Source organism: Panicum virgatum, chromosome 3N (genome assembly GCF_016808335.1).
Source record: "Panicum virgatum strain AP13 chromosome 3N, P.virgatum_v5, whole genome shotgun sequence".
NCBI classification, from domain to species: Eukaryota; Viridiplantae; Streptophyta; class Magnoliopsida; order Poales; family Poaceae; genus Panicum; species Panicum virgatum.
In genome coordinates, this window is record NC_053147.1 from 20,750,056 (window position 1) to 20,761,939 (window position 11,884).

The window sequence follows — 11,884 nt, forward strand, 5'->3', positions numbered from 1 at the left end:
GGCTAGCTGGCACTGCCTAACAAAGGGTCTTTCTGTCCAGCAGGTTGCGTATGAGCTGACAGAGTTGTTGATTGCTGCAGACGCTCATTGGCCTTGCCTCAAACAGAGGAGCGACGAGATCAGTGAAATCTAAGATTTGTTCCGGTCAGCTTTTGTCCAACATCGTGTTAAAAGAACCAAACCGCAGCTCTCTCTATTTATGTCCATGCACTGAGATTACAAGATTCATATAAAAAAATGGACACTTAATTACAATACTCACCATACACACCAACAAGCAAAGACAACGACAAGAAGAAGAAATCTCTGAGCAGGAAACAATTTGGTACTACATGCAACGCCGTCCACGGCACTTCTTAGAAGAGGTAGCCGAAGACGAGCGCGGTCAGGGACGCCGCGGCAACGGCCGGCGAGGCCATGGACGATGCGCCGGACGTCGGGGCGGGCGCCGGCCCCTCGGCCGCGGAGGCGGTCGCGACCAGGCACGACGCGGCGGCGGCGGCGGCGGCGAGGATCCTGAGCTTCATCGTGGCGGCCATCTGGCTGCTGCTCCGCGTGGAACGCTAATCGACGGAGGCGGGTTTGCAAGTGAAGCTGGCTGCGGGGGAGAAGCTGCGGAGAGAGGTTCTGCGTGCGTGAAGCTTGTGCTTGCGGATGGAGGAGAAGGGATCCGCTTCGGCGGCTGTTATATACAGTAAGGCGGGGGCAGGGTTGGTAGTGGGGAGAGGCGAGCCTTGGAGACCAAGGGTTGTGGCTGGAACCCGGCTGGCATTTCCCTTGTTCCTTGGGAAATCCATGGCCGGGCTGGCCTAGGTGGTTGGCTGCTTCGCTGGTGTTGCGTGATGCGCGCGCTGGCGATTGATTGGCTGCCGGCTTAAAATACGGGGGCGGTTGGGGGGAGCCTGGCTGGCCGGCCGGGCCGGCCGCGCGTCGCCTCTGCTTGGCTGCTTGCCTTGCTCTAGCTGTTGGCGGGTTGGGTACTTGGGTCCCCATTCGTGTTGTACTGGTGGTGGCGTTTGATCCGTGTCGTTGTTCTCTCGCTGGAACAGCAGCGCCGAAGTGTTGACAGCCTGCATCCTGCTCACACTCGACTTGGGCTGTGTTTAGTTCCAAAAAACTACCCCAATTCCAAATTTTCCATCACATCGATATCACATCGAAACATTAAATATAATAAATGATGCATGTATGGAGCATTAAATGTAGGTAAATAAAAAAACTAATTGTATAGTTTTGATGTACACGACGAGACGAATCTTTTGAGCCTAGTTAGGTCATGGTAGGACAACAATTACCACAAACAAACGAAAAGTGCTGCAGTATGCTACAATGTCCGATGTACCTTTTCACGTCCCATTTTCCCTCCATCTAAACACAGCCTTGACAGCATGTTACTGGCTACTGTAGGAGTAGCAGGAGTCCGTGTGTTGCTGTTTCAGCTGTCAGCCAGGTCACTGTCCGGTTTCATGAGCTGATGGACTTGGCCATGCGGGCATCAGCCTGAGCAGACATGGCCTGCCAGCCTGCTATATATTTTGCTAGCCGAGGCCCCATACTGTATGGATCGTGATCGAATGAACGAATCCACGGCAGCCTGTACCTCAGCGGCCCAATTAGTTTCCGTATGCGCAGGGAACATTTTCGTCTCTAGAATTCGGCCCGTAGTTTAACTGATGCGAGCCGTGGGCTCCGCCGAATGCCGCCGGGAGCGAGGGACGAGGGGTGAGCGGGCCGCGCGCTGCCAGGCGAAAAAGAATCCAGCCGTATTGACGTATTTTCAGCAATGGCCCCGCGAGCAGTGAGAACTTACCCGTTCACCTTTCCTGCCATTTTTTATGCCTCAAGTCTTGACAACGATTTTCCTAGGGTCCTTTAAAGAACGATTCTCCTAGGCTGCCAGAGTTCTTTTTTCTTCCCTTGAAAGACCCAGGAGCACTACCAATTCATTTAAGAAAGAACTTGCCAGAGGTTGACCCTGCTTCCAACCTCGTAGTTGTGCAAGAAGCATTGCTCAGATCATATGCTCGTGCTCCCTCTCCCTCTCCAAAAATCCAACAAAAAACGATTATCCGTACTCACTATCGCCAAAAGATTCTGACGCGCACTCCTGAAAGCGAAAACGAGGGGTGACGTCGACCGTTGAAGCCTTGACAGCACTAGCCAATAGGCATCCCAGCAAAAAAAAAAACAAAAAAACAACAAGGTGAGGACACGGAGCTTTGTGCCACCACAGAGAATCAGCACCGCGCATGTATGCACGTACGCATCCAGCCGCGGGCGTGCTATTCTGAATTCCTGCCAATATGCCCACCCCCAAATTTTCCTCGAAACGACCTGCAAATTGTCCGGTTGCGCCTTTATCCTGGCGCAGCAAGGGACAGGGAACACAAGCGTCACGCGGCGAGGCCAGGGAGGCCGCTCGCTCTCAGCCCTGTCAGTGTGCGTCGCGGCGTCACACCGGGCGGGCAGAAGGCAAGCGGCCACACGAGATCCAGGTCCACGGTGCCACCAATGGAATTGGTGCCTCTGATCTCACTTCTGACCTCACTTCCGTTCACACTTCACAACGCGCGCGGCTGGCGGCTGGCGGCTGGCGGCTGCGCACGAAAGGGGTAGGGAAGTCGAGTGAAGGAGGAGGGGAATCCAGCTTTTGGCAACGAAAAAGACGTCCAGGTTCAATGCACCCACACAAATCCGGGGCCATCCCCGGTCACGCCTGCACGGCGGCGCATCTTGGCCGCCCCGTGGTGGAGGCGAGCGCATAAAAAAGTTGGTCGAAATCCCGGCGCTACGAGGCAACGGGGAGGGCTCCCCCGGTGTCACCGACGTGTGGGGCCGAGATGTCCGAGCCCACCTGTCACCCTCCCATACGCGACGCGTGGTCGGCACAGTCGTCAGGTGTGGAGGACCACTGCCGTTCCCGTCTTCCCCACCGCAACCCCGCCACGCTCGCACACCCGCACCGCGTGCATACACCGCGACCCTGGCGTTTCCCTGACATGTGGGTTCGTCCACACGTGACTCTACCAGGCAGAAATTGGAGCTTCTCCATAGACCACGTCCACGACCATGATCTCCAGTTCTCCACCCACTTACCCCGGTGGGGCCAGGGTCGCTCGTCCCCTCCCCAATAAAGCCCACCCGTCGTCTCGACCCCTCCGACCGTGCGAAGCGCCCGCCCGCAGCGCACGAACAAGAACAAATATCCTACGCCCCGCCCGCCCGCTCGCTCGCCACTCCGCCGCCGCACTCCCGTCCAACCGCTTATTCCGGGCTCCCGGCGATGTCGGCGGCGGTCGGGGGCGCCGAGTTCCACGGGTTCCGCGGCGCGGCGGCGCAGCTCCCCAGGTCGCGGATGCTCGGGAGGCCGCTCCGGGTGGCGCCACCCGCCGCCGCCCCGGCGGGCGGGGGCGCGTCCTCGGGCAGCATACGCGCCGTCTCCGCGGTGAGTCTGCATCTCTAGGGTTTCGTGCGTTTTTTTTGTGGGGAGCGATTCCTCGGGCCGGGGCGTTTGGAATGGCGCCATTTTTACGGGATCGTGGTTTTTATATTTTTTAAGGGAATTAGGAGCTGGTCTGTTGAAAATGATACGGCGAAATGTGATTCGTACCTGTGCTTTTGGGTGGATTTTTTGTGGGTTTAATTTAGAATGATTTACGGTTCGCTTAACGGTGTTAGTGAATTTGCCCAGTGCTGGTGTCGGATCGCCTGTCGACTATTATTGTGATTCTCTAAAATTCTTTTTTTTACCAGAGATATTCTCAGGAATTCTAGTACTAGTAAGGAAGTGAGAAATTTTATAAAATCGATTGTTATTTCAAGTATTGTTGTTTTATACGAGGGTGGCTCATGTGAGCGCAATCAGATAAACTCTTGTGTTCAGTGCCAAATGTTTGTTCCTTGCAATGTTTGTTGGAAGTTTTAACTGTTGCAGTAGTAATCATTTTTTTTTATTTCACTTCGTAACAAAATGCTATGCTATTGAGCAACACTTGTGTTACCTGGAGTTCTGAATCCGTGAGCCTGTGACTCGTGCCTGCAGCCTCTGAAGAAGGATGCAGCTGAAGTGAAGCGAAGCAAGGTTGAGATAATCAAGGAAAAGAGCAATTTCCTCCGGTACCCTTTGAACGAGGAGTTGGTCTCAGAGGCCCCAAATATCAACGAGAGTGCTGTCCAGTTGATCAAGTTTCATGGAAGCTATCAGCAGACTGATCGAGATGTCCGCGGGCAGAAGAATTACTCTTTTATGCTCCGGACAAAGAATCCTTGTGGGAAAGTTCCGAACCAGCTTTACTTGGCTATGGATACACTTGCTGATGAGTTTGGCATTGGGACACTCCGATTGACCACCAGGCAGACATTCCAGCTGCACGGCGTTCTTAAGAAAAACCTGAAGACTGTTCTCAGCACTGTCATAAAGAATATGGGCTCAACATTGGGTGCTTGTGGAGATCTCAATAGGAATGTGCTTGCACCTGCAGCGCCTTATGTCAGAAAAGATATCCTTTTTGCTCAACAGACAGCAGAGAACATTGCAGCACTTCTTACACCACAATCTGGAGCTTATTATGACCTGTGGGTGGATGGAGAAAAGATAATGTCAGCTGAAGAGCCTCCTGAGGTCACAAAAGCCCGGAATGACAACTCACATGGAACAAACTTCCCTGACTCTCCTGAACCAATCTACGGCACCCAGTATCTGCCGAGGAAGTTCAAGATTGCAGTTACTACGGCTGGTGATAACTCTGTTGATATTCTGACCAATGACATCGGTGTTGTTGTTGTTTCAGATGATGCAGGAGAGCCTGTTGGCTTTAACATCTATGTAAGGCCTGCTAAAAACATTCGACCCATTTCTGCCTTTTATAACATTTTTGTTCTTACATGTTAATTTATTTTATAATGTCACTCTTGCCCTATCTTCCAGGTTGGTGGTGGCATGGGAAGAACACACCGAGTGGAAACTACATTCCCTCGGCTGGCTGATCCATTGGGTTATGTTCCAAAAGAAGATATATTATATGCTATAAAGGCCATTGTCGTCACACAGAGAGAAAATGGAAGAAGGGATGACCGCAAGTATAGTAGGATGAAGTATTTGATTGACCGTTGGGGAATTGACAAGTTCCGAGCTGAAGTTGAGAAATACTATGGGAAGAAGTTTGAAAGTTTCCGGCCATTGCCTGAGTGGCAGTTTAACAGCTACCTTGGTTGGCAAGAACAGGTATAATTCGCTATAATTCTTTTGTTGTCTTGGACAATTCATGATAATATGTTCTTACACAACCTGGAACTCCCAAAATGAAGAAAATAGAAAAATACTGATGTTTCCTTGTAGGAATAATAATACAATAAGTTGTAGTTCTTTTGTGTTGATTTAAAAGTAGATCAGTGTTAAGGTTATTTCCTCCACTAAATTCGTCTAATTTTAACATGACACACTTGTACTATCTGCCTTTACATTGTGCTCCATAAGAAGCGAATCTGTTAAGTTCGCTAATTGGCCTACATGCTTGCTCCATCACAACATTTTTTAACCTAAATTAGCTATATCTTGAGCTCCAAGTTACCTATGTTTTGTCTGCTAGGGTGATGGGAAATTATTCTATGGAGTGCATGTTGATAATGGTCGTGTTGGTGGGCAAGCAAAGAAAACTCTACGAGAGATAATTGAGAAGTATAATTTGGATGGTAGTATTACCCCAAACCAAAATCTTATTTTATGTGGGATCGATCAGGCATGGAGAGAACCCATCACTAAAGCTCTTGCTGAAGCTGGCCTGCTGGTAAGATTTACTCTCTTTCATATGACTGGTTTGAGATGCCGATTTTTTTTGTTTCTTTACATTCTGTTCTTCCTTGTTCTGCTGCCCCGATTGATACCGTTCTTCTTCTTATAACTACTTCATACATACTGAGGCTTTTCTCACAATGAAAATTCTATTAAAAAAGCTATAAGCAAGCAAGATTATTTTCTATATAACTATTTCTGCAACATTGTGGTTTGCTGGTGGAATACAACTGAAGTTGGTGTTCACATGTATAGGAGCCAAAGGATGTGGACCCCCTGAATTTAACTGCTATGGCATGCCCTGCCTTGCCGCTGTGCCCTTTGGCACAAACAGAAGCTGAACGTGGGATCTTACTAATTCTTAATCGAATTAGAGCAGTTTTCGATAAGGTACTTATCTGTTATGTTGTCGAAAATCACTTTAGCATATGTGCCGTATGTATTAGAGCCTTGACATTTCATATTACATCTGCTTAATAGGTTGGTATCAAGGATTCGGAGTCTGTGGTTGTGAGGATAACTGGTTGCCCTAATGGATGTGCTAGGCCATATATGGCAGAGCTTGGTTTTGTTGGTGATGGTCCGAAAAGTTACCAGGTAATAAGAATAGTGACAAAAAATCATTTTAGTTACATTCACTTGGCAAATTTAATTTCTTGGTTTTGTGTTTCTTTCGTATTTATTGTACTCTACTTTACTGTGAGCATAGATCTGGCTGGGGGGAACACCAAACCAGAGTACCCTAGCAGAATCATTTATGGATAAAGTGAAGCTCGATGACATCGAGAAAGTTTTAGAACCTCTGTTCTCCTATTGGAATAGCACACGCCAGGAAGGTGAATCGTTTGGAAGCTTCACAAACCGAACAGTAAGTGGATTCTTCTCTCTGCTTATACTGCTCCTGTTAGTAATTCAGTCTATTTGGAAGGTGAATCATTTAGGTTTCACTGCCAGGACTGCCCTCAAGCTTCATACTTTTTTTTAATAGTCAGATCAAGCTCAGAGTAGGTATTTTTATGTGTCCTCAAACTTCTATTAACACTAGTACCAATTAAATAAGTGGAAAACCAACTATATTTTGTGATCGTCACTATTTTGTAATGTATTCAGCCTGCACTTTTAATCTTCTCTTATTAATCAGGTGAAGCCGAGAAGGGCTGCGTGAATATGGTTAATAATTAAAAAAAATTCAGCATTATTGCACCTCTGTTCTGTTTTAATTTATAGTAATATATCAAGCTGTGTGTCTTCGACCACATGGTAAAACAGCACCACGGTGCTGGTGGAGGTTTGTCATGCAACAAATCCTATGTTTTCAAGTTTCAACGAGAACATATATAGGCAGTATGGAATGCTTAGCCCATGTCTGTCATCATTTTGGGCTAGTAGTACATCTTATTCTTTGATTATGTTAATTGATTTGCTGGGGAGGAGGGTGAGTCTCAGTTGGCATTCCTACAAAGGCAGGATCGCGGTCCTTGAATGCTAGGCTTTTCAGCCAAGAGGGCATGATCTTTGTTTGAAACTTTGAATGTGCGAATGGGGCTAGCTTTTTTCAGTAAACTAGTGAAGTGATGTGTAGAATCTCTGTACCAGTGGCTTCCTCCTGACGAAGCTGGCTGCTTAAATGTTGGCACGATGCAATCTTCATTCTGCTTATGATCTTTTGGCGCCAGCTGTCTTGGTCTTTTCCTTTATTTTTCTCTGCATTTTCTTTTAGTTGATTATCTTACCCATCTCTCTCACTCCAGGGATTCAACAAATTGAAAGAGGTAGTGGACAAGTGGGCAGAGTCACCATCAGCCGCATAAAAGGATCGCTAATGTCAGATAAAATCCCAGGCTCGTGCACAATTTTGGCTCCGGGATTACAGCTTGCCGAAAGGCTCTCCAGATAAACGTGACAAGAGGTTGTCAACCCCGTTGACAATGGAAAACAAGGCTCGTTTTGGATTTGTTATAAGCTTGTTGGGTTGAGTGATCAAAAGAATTTTGCGTGTACTTTGAAGAAAACCTATGCTGACTTGAATAAATTCCTCACAAAGTTGTACTCCCTCCGTCCCTAAATAACTGTCGCTTTCGCTTCCCGAGAAAAAACTTTGATTAATTTTATATAAAAATATATTAACATTTATGATACATAATTAATATCATTAGATAGATCTTTTAATCTAGTTTTTTAACAAATTTATTTGGAGATACAATTGTTGCATGTTTTTTCTATAAATTGAGTTAAACTTGTGTCACGCATCCACGATGACAGTTAAAAAAGGGACAGCAAGTAGGTATCGAGTTGTCATTATTATCGTCGTGGCTCCTGGCAAGTGATGAGAGACTGAACCAACCGCCCTCTTGTATGGGTTGGCTTTAGCTTTGCAGTGGTTCTGTCTAGGACTGGCCCGCATTTCTGTAGCTGTTTGTGGGCCTGGCCCGCATGAAATACGGACCTGGTTTGGGCTGGGGCCCTGCAACAATATTCGTACTGTTGTTTTTTCTTTTTTGCTGCGTGTGCAGTGCAGACCTCGCACGCACTGGCAGCGGAGTCGCTGTATCCCAGAATCGAAAAGGGTATAGCTGCAGCGCTGGAAAAGCTGCTGCTCGAGGAGCGAAAGGCCGGGCCTGACGAGCTCGGTGTCACCGCGCGCATGTCGGCACGCGAGTGACCTTTTCCCCGCGTCGTCTGGATCGAGAAACTGCCTGCTGGCCGCAACCGGGGCGCTCTCGCCGGTCGCCGCAGCTGCCGCGCCTGCGCCTGCACCCGTCACCCCAGGCTGCAAAAAGGCTGGGGCGATTGGCGGGCCGCGCGGTGCCAGAAATCGACCGTAGCTGGCGAGCCTGGCTGGGGCGGTGGAGGATGGGCAGTCGGCATGCGCACAGACAGGTAAAAAGCAGCTGCGCACAGGTATCCAAACAACTTCGCTAGCCGGCCTGGCTGGGTAAAATCGGAAACCAAACAAACAGCACTGCACCTATAAAGCCTGGACGGCCAGAGCCTGCTTCGCTAGGCACGAGCCAGGCTGCAGGCTGAAGGAAACCAATCACGCCCTAAAAGATCCCCGCCTGAGCGATCTCCCTCGCCGTCCGCGCGGTGGAGTCGAAAGCGAGCGAATGAAGATTTCTAGGAGCCGGGTATCCCGGTAGGTGTTATATGTACCTCCACTTTTACCTCGAGATTTGGACGGTGTCAGAATGGAAAAGGTTTATATCAAATCATATATTCTATACGTGTACATGTACAGCTAGTATACAGAATAAAAAAGATAGACTCCCCCTCACCTCATTTCAAAATCATTTGAACCTTTTGTTTTCTCTCTCATCCCCTCCGTCTCAACCCACGGTAGGTACTCCCGAGGCCGGTGAGCGGCACCATCGGCGGCGCGGCCAGATCCGGCGATGGCGTGTCCCAATCCGGCGTTGGCGGGCCCAGATCCGGCAGTGTTGCGTGTGGTGGCAGGCGATACCGCGGTCGGCGGTGCTACGCGCCACGGCGGGGCGCAACCGCCGCTCGCGAGGAAGCGCGCGGCCGAAGGGCGCGACCGCGGACCGCGGGGAAGCCACAAGCAGATCTAGCGTCGCCGCAAGCACGACAGCCGGTGATGAACGAGGTACCTCTGGGGCAAGTGCGGCGTTGATGGCCGCGAGAGAGCAGACCCTGTACCAAGGGGTGTCGACGGCCGCGAGAGTGCAGCTCGCACCGAGGACTTCCACTGACCGAGACCCTCGCCTGTAGCGGCCGAGACCCTCGATCAGGTACAGTCAAACGATGGGCTTACTTGGGCGGCGGCGGATCTGGGTGTCCCCCTCGGCCGGCGGTGCTGCGCGCGGCGGCGGGGCGGGACCAACTATCCCGTCCCTTCCCCTCCCACACGTGGTACAGCTTCGTCGGCGGCGACTCCATCCTCTCCACCGCCCGCACCAGCGAGGACCAGACCCAGGGCCGGCGAGACCGGATCCGGCGGCGAGGGCCGAGATCCGGCGGGTGCCGTGGCCATATCTTCTCTACTGCTGCTGCTAGCTTTCACTCCGGGGCCGCAGCGGCGGCGGGCCCCGCCTGGTGGTACACGACGGTGGCGGAGCCGGAGGCCTACAGCGACGCGTGGTTCCGGTACTCGCCGCCCCCGCGCAGGCCGGCGGCGGAGCAGAAGCTGCTGACGCACTGCAACAACTACATCGACAGCACCGGGAACGGCAACTGGGGCATGGGCGTGGGCGTGCCGGCGGCGAAGGCTCGAGCGCGGGCGTCCCACGCCGTGTCGGCGCCGGCCAAGGGCGCCGCCCGTAGGGTGGTCAAAACTGTCGAACTGGGTGCCGCCGCCGGACAACTCCGTCGTTTCCCGCCGTCCGAGACGGATACGTTCCAGAGCGCGGCCGAGACGGGTATGTTCCAGATCGGCTGCGGGGGCGGGAGGACCTCGGCGGTGAGCGCGGCCGTGGCGCGCGGAGGATGAGGCCGGGGCGGCGGGTGGCCGGTACGGGGGCGGCGGCGACCACCACCAGCACGAGCACCTCCGCCATCCACACCCAACCCACGGGGCCGCCACCTTCGCCATCCACGCCCAGCCCCCCGACGGCATGGCCCCTCGCCGCTGCGTCGCTACCGGAGCACAGAGGACGACCGGCTGTTGGACAAGAGCCGCGCGCGGCGGCGGGCAGAGGACGATCTGCACGGCACAATGGAAGTTCTGGCATTTCTATCGAGGTACAACAAGAGAATTTCCTCACTGATTAATCTTGGCTTCGTGACTGAATATGAGTACCCATTATGTGCGTTCTGCTTCTTTGTTACGATTCTCTTTGGAAGCATGGGTTCCATTTTCTAGTATGTGAATTAGACTGTTTAATGGGATTGCTTCAAATGTGCTCAATTGGGCCTGCATTTTCAGACTTCAGTAGTCAGTAGGGACTGACCAAAATGCCAATTTGGTTTTATTTGGATGATGAACATAATCGAACTACACTAGATTGCATGTTACTATATCTGCATTTGCTCCATTTCACTCCATAAGTTTAGGCACATTTCTGAACATAAGTATCTCAAAGTTAACCTAAACTGTCAGGAAAATTGACTAATATTTAGCAAAAGATCATTCAACTTGCAAACAGCAAAACATTTTCTAGTGATTCTAGGTAACAATCCCAGATAACAAAAATATTTTTTTTGGTTATTTTGTTATCTTATTTGAAATTCTTTATCAGTACATGTTTGACAAGGTTGGTTTGACGCACAGCTATAGTTAAGATAGAAGGTTGTGGACGCTATATATTCAATAAAAAACAATAGCAAAATGCAAGATCTTAATCTTGTTATTTAACGCTTTGTTTAGAGCCATTTAGTAGCAGGGAGACTCTGAATACTTGTTTCAAAACTTCTGCTGTGTAAATGCATCTTGCCTTTTCCCAAGTTCCCATTTTTAGCTCTCAGAATGTTTGTGCATATTGCTACATGCACGTTTGTTTTGCTTAATCATTCAAAAGAAAAACCCTGAAACAAACTTGTTTTGATAATAATTGCATTATTGTTGTCTTCTTGTACAATCTTATATGTGCATTCATGTAGTAGTACATGTTAATCTTTAAATAAAGTTGTACACATGTACTGAGTTTCTTCTATATTTATCTTTACTCTTGAGTTTCAAAAATATTTCTCATTTATAGTAGGTACACTGGGGCAGCCGGCAATCGGGGGTAGCGTTGTGCGGTATGCGCGCGCCGCGGTGGTCATCGGTACTACATCCGCGTCCTCCTCCACGAGCAGCAGTCGATAGGTACTTCTACGAGCAACCTTCACTTCTCTGTTCTTGCCACGGGGGTAGTGTTTTATTTTATAGACTATATTAATAGCTAAATCAATACTTGGTATAAGCTGATATCAAAACTGCACCTTCTGTGATATGCTGATCGATTTTTTCTTGCCAATTGTTTTTATTGAGTGGACTAGTGGAGAGATTCTAATTTTTGTTCTGATGTGTGTGCAGCTGGACAAAACCTCTCGCAATTTGACTCGTCTGCTCCGTCTCCTACCGTCCACACTCTTTGATCTATGACAGTTCCTTAGATTCTTGACGTACCTGAACCATTGCAAACGGCAGCAAGC

General features: G+C 49.8%; 1 protein-coding gene across 1 annotated transcript; it reads left to right on the top strand.

Moving 5' to 3' along the window:
* Positions 1–3,154: 3,154 nt before the first annotated feature.
* On the top strand, positions 3,155–7,845 carry LOC120665002 (sulfite reductase [ferredoxin], chloroplastic-like). The gene is made up of 8 exons (XM_039944414.1): positions 3,155–3,445; positions 4,043–4,825; positions 4,928–5,224; positions 5,589–5,786; positions 6,047–6,181; positions 6,272–6,388; positions 6,501–6,659; positions 7,543–7,845. Exons 1-8 carry the CDS (start codon positions 3,284–3,286, stop codon positions 7,600–7,602), a joined length of 1,911 nt encoding a protein of 636 aa, XP_039800348.1. The 5' UTR covers positions 3,155–3,283; the 3' UTR covers positions 7,603–7,845.
* Positions 7,846–11,884: the final 4,039 nt, after the last annotated feature.